Raw genomic sequence first — 12,619 nt, 5'->3', positions numbered from 1 at the left:
CTGTAGAGAAAACAGATGCTAAGCACACAGCCTTGAGCAGCGCCATTGTTGATTGTCAGCATGGAGGAGATTTTATTTCCAATCTGCACAGAGTGAGGAAGTCAAGGATCCATTTGCAGAGGGAGGTACAGAAGCCCAGGTTTTGAAGCTTATTGATTAGAACTGAGGGTATGATTTTGTCAAACGCTGATCTGTAATCAATAAACAGCAGCCTGATGTAGGTATTACTATTGTCCAGGTGATCCATGGCTGATTGGGGAGCCAGTGAGATTACATTCGCTGTTTGTATCTGATTGTATTTGTTTTAAATGTCAAGGAAACATTCTTTGTTGCTGTTGGATTGGGATGAACAGTTGTGCTCTACATGCCTCTAAGTATATCTAAAATCAGTGATTAAAATGCTGTTTATATATGTGTGTGTATGTATATTAGCTTATGCTATGCAATTGGGAATTTTACAGAAAGATTTAGCTATTGCTTGTCAATGATTCAACTCCTAGAACCTAAAATTAAGCCATCTGCATGCCTGGACTTGGGCAATATTAAGATACTTCTTTGTTTATACAAACAGAAGGGTGCAATTGTTCAATGCTATTGAGACACAAACCTGCAGCCAAGTTCCTTTGGCATGTGTCAATAGGCAGACCTCAGTAGCATTTCTTGACCCCTGGAGCCATCTATCATTTTCAGAGAGACATAAATTGAAACACCCTCTGCACCAAAATGAACATTAGTTCGTCACTCTAGTAACTTGAGGAGAGGAAGAAGATTCACAACAAAGGGTAAAAATGATCCCTTTGATACTTTCATATGCTAATGAGAAAGTATTCCAAGGATAAAATTCTTCATTAAAACTGGTAAGAGACGAGAATGATTATTAACGTTGGATCTTGAAGGTAATTACACCTATCTCTGATATAAGAGAACCAGCTGACTCAATCAATTGTTGTGCCAAAAAAAAAATGAAAGGAAAAAGAATTTAAATGGTCCCTAAAAACGAAGTAGTGTATAGTCAGTTAACAACACAGGAACACAATTCTAATCATAAATACCTAAGGAAACAGCTGGCTAGTCAGAGTTCCTACATCATAAAACTAAAGTTGCTTATTTCTTTGATAAGTTATCAAGAAATCCTTTTAGTTAATAGATGTATGGAAGTCAAAATTGTGTCATTGCAATCTGATTGAGACCCCCTCAATGCTGTCATAAAATTTCTATGAAACAACTCCCATCATAACCTAATAATCTGGCCACTCAACTGTTATATTCAAACCAACAATGGCAGTGAAACACTCAAAAACATCACAAGCAGGAACTTAACTCTATCTGTTTCCCTACTATTAATGTTTCTTTCCGAGGAAAATTATTCAGTAATGCAGAAGAAAGAGTTGAAAATATTCTTTATTATTTACTTACATGCATTTGATTTCACTAAAAGTTTTACTTTGTTAGAGGACCATAAGACATAGGAGCAGAATTAAGCTATTGAACCCATTGAATTTGCTCCGCCATTCAATTATGGGTATTTTATTGTCCCTTTCAACTCCATGCTCCTGCCTAATCCCCATTACCTTTTTTACCTTTACTACTCAAGAATCTATCAACCTCCACTTTAAATATACCTAATGACTTGGCCTCCTCAGCCATCTGTGGTAATGAATTTCACAAATTCACCACCCTCTGGCTAAAGAAATTCCTCCTTACCTCTGTTCTAAAGGTATGTCCTTGTATTCTGAGGCTGTGTCCTTTGGTCCTAGTCTACCCCACTAGAGGAAGCATCTTCTCCACGTCCACTCCATCGAGGCCTCTCAATATTCATTAGGCTTCAAAGAGATTCCTGCTTATTCTTCTAAACTCCAGTGAGTACAGGCACAGAACCATCCAACATCTCTCGCACTTAACTCTTTCATTCCCAGGATCATGAATAACTTCTGTACCTTCTCCAATGGAACATCAAACACAGAACAGTACAACACTGTAAAGCCCCTTTGGCTCACAATGTTATACTGACCTATTAACCTACTCCAAGACCAATCTAATCCTTCATTCCCACATAGCCCTCCATTTTTCTTTCATCCATGTGCCTATCTAAGAATCTCTTAATGTTGCTAATGCATTTGCCTCCACCACAACCTCAAGCAACTTGTTGCATGTACCCGCCATGTTCTGTGTAAAAAACCTACATCTGGCATCCCCCTCTATACTTTCCTTCAATTACCTTTACATTATGCCCCTCTGTATTAGCTATTTCCGCTCTGGGTACGTCTCTGGCTATCCACTCCTATCATCTTGTACACCTCTATCAAGTCACCTGTCCCTCTCCTTCACTCTGGAGCCCTAGCTCACTCAACCTATCCTCATAAGATGTGCTCTGTAATCCAGGCAGGATCCTGGTAAATCTCCTCTGCATCCGCTCTGAAGCTTACACATCTTTCTTCCGATGAGGGGACCAGATTGTTGGATTTGTTTGGATTGTTCTCTCTAATCCCAACAAATTCAATCAAATAACATGCAATATTCTATCATTGTAAATCTTTGCAGTCCATTAAGAGCAACATATTGTGTTTTTGTAATGAAATTTGTTGACATGCAGCAGATTCACCAGATTCCTCTCAACCTTCTTAATTTACTCTTTCACTCCATTTTGTCCAATACCAATAATCACTGACCACCACACTTTAGGCTTAGCTATTGACAACTAAAACTGAAATGAGAATATTTCTGAAGGAACTAACTTGGTTCTCACTCTGTTCAAGTGACCTTTGCTCAAAAACGTAGACGTTTGCTTCTCTGGAGGTTGTGTTAAGGGGTGGATTGAGGAGGTGGTGCTTTGGGGCATGGGATCAATGGCTTGTGTGTATGTGAATGGAATTGGCCCAAAGTAAACCTCACCTTGGCTGAACAAGTTGTTATTTGTCACTGTACAAACTCATGCAGAGGAAAAGAAACAAAATACATCTATGAAGCTTTTATTCACCAAGGGAGGCACAAATACTTTACTATATGGATATCTGTGTGAGTTTTATTTTTGCTTCAAATGTTATTACTTGATGTCTGTAACAATGTATAGCAACCAAGGCATATCATTTTCAAGGAATGGTCCCATATCTTGTTGGAATCTAGAGTTTTCACCTGAGGAACAATTACTTAAATCTAGTTTGGACAAAATGGTGAAAGATCTGTCTAATTTCAAAGTAAAGTATAGCAACATCTATAAACTTGTTGGTTGCTACGGCACTTCCACAATTCAAACACTCAGAAAATTGATTGCAGTTCCTTGCTTTATAAGATCTCTACAGGGAGACCAATGAAAACTGAATAGTATCTGAGGATGTAGAAAGCGCAATGCTGATTAATTGAAAGAAGACCTGCTTTGGCCGTGATCCTTGTTATATTTGCCTTAGTAGCATGGCAACACACAACAGAAAGATGGATCCACCTTTTAACCAATTGAACTCAGAATGGATGATGCTTTTCTTAACAAAGTGTTTTCAAAACTGTACGAAAACAAGTTCAGTAATGCTCAACTTCCGAAGAAGTAATTAATAGTCTAGGCTGGGGAATTTGCACTGAGGTACATAGGGGAGAAATCTCTCTCCTGAGTGACCTCTGGCTAAATGTATGTCAGCACATTGTGTGTGTATGTATATATACACAAATATATAAGTGGGTGGTGACTCTATGGAGTTCATTACCACAGACGGCTGTGAAGCCTATTAAATGAGCCATGATGGAATGGTGGAGCAGGCTCAATATGCCAAATTACTTAATTCTGCTAGAGTGTCTCAGCATCATATATTGTTGACGAATTCAGAAAAAAATAAGACAAATATACTATTTAAGATTATTTATATTATATCATTCAAATCTGTTGGGCATTACTGATAGTCAAAGGAAAAACTATTATGATTATTTGTAACAGCTATTAGGCTTTTCCAACAAATAACTACGGTGGCAAACTTCATTGCAAATGGGTTGGAATTTAAAAATAGGGAGGTTGCAATTGTACTGTGTGTTGGGGAGGCCTCACCTGGAGTACTGCATACAGTTTTGGTCCCCTTACCTGAAAAATCTGGTATCATTGGAGACAGAACAAAGGAGATTCATCAGGCTAATTCCTAGGATGAGAGGGTTGTGAACCCAGCCAACTCCATCATGGCCACTAGCCTCCCATCCATTGAGGACGTAGTCAAAATGCAGTGCCTCAAAAAGACAGCATCCATTATTAAGGACCCCCATCATCCAGGACATACCTTATTCTCTTTACTACCATCAAAGAGGAGTTAGGTACAGGAGCCTGAAGACACACACTCTCATGTTTTAGGAATAGCTTCTTTTTCTCTGTTATCAGATTTCTGATTGGTCCATGAGTCCATCAACTCTACTTTGCTATTTTGCTCTCTTTTGCACTACCTATTTATGTTTTTCTAAAAATGTTCTTAATGTAACAGATTTTTTATGTATTACATGGTATTGCTGCCACAAAACAACAAATTTCACACACATCAATGATAATAAACCTGATTCTGATTCTACCAAGAGAGACTAGGTAGTTTGTGTCTGTGTTTCTTGGAGCTTAGAAGAATGAGGGGTGACCTTATTCAAGGAGGTAAAATTTTAAGGGAGCTTACAAGGTAGATGCTTGGACGTTCATAACTAGAAGGTAAGGGCTGATTATTTACATCTGAGGTATGTGGAAATTTCTTCTCCTAATGGATTGTGGATGCTGGACTATTGAAAGCATTTTAGTTGGATGAATATTTGCAGAACCGAGAGGTATGGAGAAATATCACAGAAGAGAAGACGAGGCCAGCATACATCAATGGGGCAGGTGTGAGGCGCCCAATAGCCTACTCCCGATCCTATTTTCTTGTGCTCTTATGTCTTCAAACATCCAAGAGGACCACAACCTTGTCATGGTTGGAGGCTTGCGTGCCTCAATGACCAGCAGAGCTATGTTGGCTGGAGTCAGGGCTTTGCGCTATGGCTCTTGGGAGCGTCATCCATGCCAAACAGGTCAAAGGGTAGAGGTCAGACTAATAGTGGTTCATAGGTCCTCTAGGTTCTGAGGTTCACATCAGGGCTGACACCTCTGATTGGTAAAAATAAAATTGTTACAGAAACAGCAATGAAGAATCCTTCTACATCGGAGTGTGACAGTATTCCTGAGACTCCACCAGGGACTTGCAGGAGTGACAGGAGTGAAAATCGAGAGGAAGCTACTGACACAATGAAGGAAGCCCTAAACACCTCCAGTAATGGAGGACCTTCATTACAGCCCTAAACACCAGTGGTACAAGTGCCTCCAAAGTGAAAAAATATTTACTATTATTTCCCTTTATATCTTAAGGACTGAAGTTCAGAACTAATACCATATAACCTAAATACACATTTAGTCCAATTGCACCGCCAGCCCAAAATGACAGGCTGCTTACTGCAGATGGAGCACAAGATTACAATAAACTCAGCCTCTTCCTCTCTGGCACAATACTGTATCAAGACAGAAGTTCGGAAGCCTTTCGAGTTTCTCTACCTTTACAGTGGCATCAGGAGAGCCTTTACTCCAAATTCAGGGTGCAGTAAAATTAATGTCAAATTGCAGTTAAATGTATTTATTATTGGCATACTGTGTGGAATGGGCTTTTCCTGAGCAATCCGTAATCCCGGCATATTTACGGGACAATTTACAACGACCAGTTAACCTACCAACCAGTGGTCTTTGAACTGTGAGGGGAAACCCACGCGGCCACTTACAAACTCCTTACAGGCAGCGGCGGGAATTGAACCCGGGTCGCTAGTACGCTGCTAACCACGACGTACCGACGTTACTTTGTATCAATGCTCGTTTTAGTGTCAATATTCAAAGATGCAATGGTAGGGCAATGTCTGAGGCCATCCACATGCCTTCGGAACTCTTCTCGATCTTACACCATTTTAAAAATCAAAGATTAGCTTTATTTGTCACGTGCACTTCAGACATGCGGTGAAATTTGCGACCTATCGAGTCAGCGACTTCTATGCTGGGCCACGTTCCGTTGCCAACAAAGCAGGGCCACAACTCACTAACACTAAAATACGTCTTTGTATTTAAAGCACATATTTAAAACTTTAAAAATAGTGCAATCTAACAGAATGTGCCCATTTAGTAATTAGTTGTGTTTAGTTGGAGACTGTGTTAAATTTTGACTCCTTGTGAAAGTTTATTTTTAAACTTCTTACAGTAATAAAATAAACGTAGAAAATATATTCATATATATACATACACAACAGTGCAAATTGTCATTTCCTTGCAATGATAAATGCAAATAATAATTGCAATTGCAGCAGTTGTAGGTAGTGAACTGAGAGTTGAGTCGGTGCAGGATTGTTGTCATGATATCACTTTCGGAAAACATCCTTTCCGCTTTGAAGCCGATCCATCTCCGCCGCTGACTCCGCTCACTGTTTCCAAAACATCTCCGTTGTTTCCGGAGCATCTTCCGATTCCAAGTCAAGGGACAGGAATTCCTCCTGCTCCTCCTCCTCTTCCGTGTCCGAGTCGTCATTATAAAAGTGCATTGTTGCCTGGACGGGAAAACTCGCCAGTACCTTTTCTCCCATGAGGTGCAGGTAATGGTCAGCCTTAGATCTGGGCAGGTATAGCCTGGGAAATCAAACACACCAAACCGATAAACCAAACAGTTTCAGTTGAACTGTTGTCTACTGATAACAATGCGCTCAATTACTTTAATATTCCTATAATTAACTCATGCCATTTTACTGGAGCGATAAACGTGAAGTTCTTTTTTTTTTAATTCGGCGGCTACTAACCACTGAACATGAAAAGTTAAAACAAAGGTTGCAGACAAAATTTAGCCGCAGAGTCGGGAGAGGTTGTTACGCACCTGACAGGGTGTTTAAATCCCAAGGATTGCCCGCTCTCTGAACCACCAGGAACTGAGTCCAACTGTGAAGTAAAAAGAAAGTTGAAAAGGATCCTGAAATTACATGTCGCGCTTTTTCTTGCACATTAGCACAGCCAGTCATTTGAAACGCGAAGCCAAAGAAAAAAATAACACCTTGCCTTCGTCAGGTCTTGTTTTAGCTATGTCTTCCTGGAACCATATATTGTGGTTAAATCACAGCTGAGCTGTTTCAGAACTTGCAGTTTAGGCGAGTCAGGAGACCGTCTGGGTGCTTCTAATTCAAGAGGCTGCCATTTGACTGTAATTATTGGAATTTGGTTGTGCTTTAGCCGTAGTTTCCTTTCGTTCCTGGATTGGAGAAAGTCGCGGTCCTTTTCAACGGCCCCTCCACAGCCCTGTCTCATCTTTTTCTCTGCGTTCCACTCATCACCCCTTCACCTGCACAGCCGCTGGGACTGCTTCCTTGAAATCCCTCAATTTGATCAGTCTGCCTTTAACTTCAAAATTGTTCTCAAAGCCTACCCCAACCCGCGCCTAGGGCACCTGCATTTGTTAATCCTTAAATTGCTCAGTGTCTTTTCTGCAGCTTTGACGGGTGTCAGGAAACGTTTTAGTAAGTTAGTTTAGTAATAGAAATAGTTTCATTGAGCAAGTCTTTGAAATAAAACAAATCAGATTATCTTAACGAAATATACTGTATATCTACACACACGACTTGACTCGAAACAGTAATTCCTGCTGTTACTTCTTTAATTTGCTCCATTGTAAATATTTCTCTCAACTTGCAGTTAATTCTAAACCTGAAAATGGCACTTATGTTTAAACAATAGAATTGTCTCTTCCCAAATGAAAAGTATGATCTCTTTCAAGGCGAGAACGTATTCAGCTCCTATTGTGCAGGGTGAATATTTTTGGTTTAATGGTTGTTTCGATTTGATGAAAAACAAAGGAAAAGCCCCCAGTGTCTCCACAGATAAACCAATGTTATCAGATTTTGATCCACATGTTATTACCCTGTATCAGCAATTTCAATTTAGCTTCACCTTGCAGAGAGTTAAAGTTGATGTATCGCTGATATTTTTATAAGAAAATAAAAATATACTATCCTACAAAATTGTAATCAAAAACCAAAAAAAAAACATGGACTAAAACTACAGGCTGAAAAATTCACTTCCCAGTTGCAATTAGCTTGTTTACTCTTACTTTGATCATGCATGGAAGCACTTTACAACAAAAATAATTGGTTATTCCTTAGGTTTTTCACAGTTTTCCGTCAAACTGTCAAAATTTCGTCAAAATTTTTTTGTGCAAAAGAATTGAAACCTAAATTTTCACCCAAGTTAGCCGTTAGTTTAATTCAAAGTTCAAAGTACATTTATTATCAAATTATCAAACAGGCAGCCACAAAACAAAGAAACCCAATAGAATCCATTTTCCAAGAACACCAAAATGTGCAAAAAAGGAACAAATAGTGCAAACAATAAGTAAGCAAGTAACATTCAGAACTAAAATTCACGAAAGTGAGTTCACAGCCACAAAGCCAGCCAACACTGCAGCATGATGCTGCCACAACAAATAATTGTTTAAAAACGGAAACTTAAAAAAACAATAGAAATGCTCAGGTGAATATGAACAGGACAAGCTGGGTATCTATATCATAATGAAAAACAAAAATACCACATTGGAAAATAAGTATATGAAAAATAAACTGGGGGGCGGGAGGGGGGGGAGTTAGTTGCTCTCATCTGAGAGCAAGACAGTTGTATCTCAATTGGTAGTACTCTAACATGTAACCTAGAACTTGTGGTTTCAGTCTCATTCCTGATATCTTTGCACTAACAATCTAGTGTATTACTGAGGGTATTGTGTCATTGGATAAGAGATGGTCTATTTCCCATTTCATGTGGATATCAAAGATTCAACAGTGCTACTTTCTGGAAGAGTAGTGGCATTGTCCCCAGTGGCATGGCTAATATTTATCTATCTCTCACTAAAATGTCATTAGTGTGGGCCTGTTGTGAGCATATTATCTGCTGCATTTCCTACATTAAAGGAATAACAGGCTTAGATCACTGTAGAATATTTCATAACTTCTAGAGGTCATGAAGTGCTTTTCATAATCTATTTCCAAAAATAAAATCCATCTTGGAACGACGCGTTCTGCTGAGGCAAAAAAGCAAACAACTCAGCAAAATTCTTGGGTTAATTTATTGAAACTGGCTGCAAAAATTCCTATCTATTCCCAGAAAGAATGCTCCAAGACCAATTTCTCTTAACGCCGTTTACCCAGCTATTTTCTTAAATTGAACAAGTAGAAGCTTGTTCGATTCTCGTTTGAGCGTTTACAGAAAATCCTCATCCAGTACACTCGGCGATAGTGCATTGCGGAGATCAAAACCTTTCCGTGAAAGAATCACTTCCCGACATCTAAACTGTATCTATACCTTCATAACTTACACAGAAACTGTTGTCAGGAACAAGATCTTTAGTTATTTTAAGATCTCAGTGATATTCTCTAAACTTTTTTTTTTGCAGAATGCAGATACTAGTCCCGTATACAGTACATGAGCTGAAAACCCAAGACATCTGAACTAGATATCAATTAGCTTTTGTTAAACCTAGTCCCGTGCATGAGTGGGCACAATATTCTCAATACAATTGGACCCAGACCTCACAAAAAAGAGGGCTTATATAGTTTTTATATTAATTATCCTGGAAGTACATCTTTAATCCTATTCGCCTTTGGAACACTGGGAATGGACCATCATTAATCCATGAACTATAACCCCACATTTTTCTGTTGCTCAGCAACCTTGAGTGCATGATCTTGTATGCTGCGAACATGTTTGCAATTACCCTTGCCAAATGCATCCTGGAGCACTTGTTTATATTGAAGGACACCTGCCAGGCACAGGGAGAGTCCCTCACAGTGCCTGGATCCAGATGTTTTAAATGTGCTCCGTACCTCAGTCCTTAACTCTTAAGCATTCATATCTAACTCCGTGAATATACTCGTGGATCATTTCCCAGTGGGCTCATCTGAATCATTAATGAAAGCAGTGAAGAAGCATGCTCGTTATAAAACTGATCCCTGTGGGACTCCGATACTAATTGGCCCTCACCGAACGCTGTTGCTATTAATAACCACATTTCGCACACGAGAAAGCAACTAATTCCTTATCCAATCTATGAAGTCTGCCCAATCCCAAGGGGTACAACTCTAGTGAGCTCCATTTTGGACGGCACTGTTCTATCAGATCAGAGAGTGGCTGCCGTCGTCCGCTAACTTTGGAAAGGCCTCAAAATCTTTCATCAGGTTGTCGAGGAAATTCTCGGTATCCATATTAAAACGGCAAACGCATTGGAAAGTTAGAGAATGCTAGTTATTGACGGTGGAACCATCAACTAGAAGAGCTGGAAGCGTCCATTAATCAAAAGTACGATAAAAATATCAACAAAAACAAACTACAAGGATCCCATAGAGAGCGGTATACATAGAGGGGAAATGAAGTGGGAAAGGTTTATTATATTCAGTATAATTAATCATAAATGTCTCAAAGTTGAGGTAAGTTAATAGGCGTATGAAAGTGAAATGGTATTCGTCTGTGAAGGCCAAGACATTGGGTATAGTTAAAGTGAAGGTTGATGGATTCTTGATTAGTGAGGGCGTCAAAGGTTACAAGGAGAAGGCGGGAGAATGGTGTTGAGAGGGTCAATAAATCAGCGATGATGGAATCGCGGAACGGACTCGACGGACTGAATGGCCTAATTCTAGTCCTATGCCATATGAATATTTGGAGTTATGATGAATCAATCTTCTCTCAGATACTGAGAGACCCCGTGTATTTATTTGCCTGTTTTAATTGTCCTTTCGTGTGGAGTTCACAGTAATTCTGATGTGAGACCGTGGAAAAGACTTGAGGGACACGGTCCCCAAGCGAAGCGATTTAAGTTCAGTTTCACCGTACGAGCAGAGGTGAACAGGTGGGGCCGCGGGAATCACTTCCTTACCGAGCTCCGCTTGCGCTTTTCCGTGTCTCTGCCTGTGACAACCCAAGGTCTCCATAACGCTGGGGAACTGAGCACAAAGGAGATTATGTCATCGTTTTAACAAAATAAATAAACCAGGAGAGAAACAAAGCCCCCTTTGTAATGAGTTTTATACTTAAACGCCAAATAATTTACAACATGAGAACAAAACTCTGAACTCAGAAAATGGAAACTACTTAACGCACTACTGGTGAAAGACTTTAAAGGAGATCTCGGTTCTATCTTGTTTACACTTATTGAATTACACTATTTTAATCTCATTATTAGTAAACAAAATTCGTTGCTGTCACTTCCCGATGCTTCACAATTCTGACGCTGGAATCAGACGAATGGGTTTAATATAAAGTGTTAAACATATTACTGTAAGCGAGAATTTTCTGTAATAACACACGCCATCTGCTTTCTAATGCAATGGAGTGCCTGGTCTTACCTCTGAGCCGGTCCGGAGTTCCCTGTCTCTGCTTGCCTCCCCCTGTAGCAGTGGCAGGTCTGTGTGACTTTGGCCCGGACACAGTAAAATGCAGTTTCCATTATTTCACTGCTGAGCCAGTCAGTCCAGCAACAAGTGACATCCTCTCGCCGATTCTCCAGGTCTTTAAACAGGACAAATACATAAACCCACCCAGGGGCCGGAGGGCGTGACTTTCCGTTTGTCTGATTGCAGCATCTCCGTAGTAGCTCTGAAACATTCGGCGGGGCAGTTCAGCTGAAGCTCTTCGCCAGTATTCCCCTGCAAACTGAACACCACAATCGCAGCTAATTCCACACAGCTCGCCAGAAACACACCCTTATTTTAGGGAATTCTTATTTCAAGGGCGTCCCTTTCGAACTGAGATGAAGGAGAATTTCTATAGTCAGAAGGCGGTGAATCTGGAATTCATTGCCGTAGACCGCTGTGGAGGCCAAGTTATTGGGTACATTTAAGGCGGAGGTTGACAGCTCTTGGCTAGTAAAGGGTGTCAAAGGCTACGGGGAGAAGCCAGGAGAAAAGATTGAGAGGGATAATAAATCAGCGGAATGACGGAGCAGATTCGATTGTCCGAATGTCCTAATTCTGTTCCTTTGTCTTATGGAATTAATTGACATAGTCAGACTCTGATATACGGCGCCCTTCAGAACTCTCCTGAAACATTTTAGCCATGTTCTTTTGTTGCCTTTTTGACAAATGCGCTTGAAGTCTTCATTGGACAATTCTGCTCCCTCACCCCGCAGTTAAATGGGATCAATAATTCTACTTATATTGAATGTACCCCCCACCCCCGCGCCTCTCCACCAGGACAAACAGTTGCTAAAAGCAATGATTCTTGACAAAGCGGAGTATGATTTAAATACATCTTTAAACTGGTAATTTATGATACAAGTTACTCCGACAGATTTCGACTGGAATCGTGAATAATGGTAGAGATTGCGCAGAGAGAGAGAGAGAGAGAGAGAGAGAGTGAGTGAGAGAAAGAGAGAGAGTGAGTGAGTGAGAGGGAGGGAGGAAGGTAGGGAGAGAAAGAAAGAGGGAGAGAGGGAGGGAGAGAGAGAGAGGGAGGGAGAGAGAGAGAGAGAGAGAGAGAGAGAGAGAGAGAGAGAGAGAGAGAGAGAGAGAGAAATACATGTTTGCGGTGCAATAGGTAATTGGTTGTGAAATTATAGCTTGCCTAGCGTTTTGCTCTGTT

The 12,619-nt window shown here is 40.2% G+C and overlaps 1 protein-coding gene across 1 annotated transcript; it reads right to left on the bottom strand.

Moving 5' to 3' along the window:
* Positions 1-6,188: 6,188 nt before the first annotated feature.
* ripply3 (ripply transcriptional repressor 3) lies at positions 6,189-12,138 on the bottom strand. Its single transcript, XM_073044922.1, has 4 exons — positions 11,386-12,138; positions 10,917-10,983; positions 6,885-6,946; positions 6,189-6,643 (listed from the first exon to the last, which is right to left on the bottom strand). Exons 1-4 carry the CDS (start codon positions 11,484-11,486, stop codon positions 6,439-6,441), a joined length of 435 nt encoding a protein of 144 aa, XP_072901023.1. The 5' UTR covers positions 11,487-12,138; the 3' UTR covers positions 6,189-6,438.
* Positions 12,139-12,619: the final 481 nt, after the last annotated feature.

This window comes from Hemitrygon akajei, chromosome 5, assembly GCF_048418815.1.
Source record: "Hemitrygon akajei chromosome 5, sHemAka1.3, whole genome shotgun sequence".
Taxonomy (NCBI): Eukaryota; Metazoa; Chordata; class Chondrichthyes; order Myliobatiformes; family Dasyatidae; genus Hemitrygon; species Hemitrygon akajei.
This window is presented reverse-complemented; position numbering and strand designations above follow the sequence as displayed.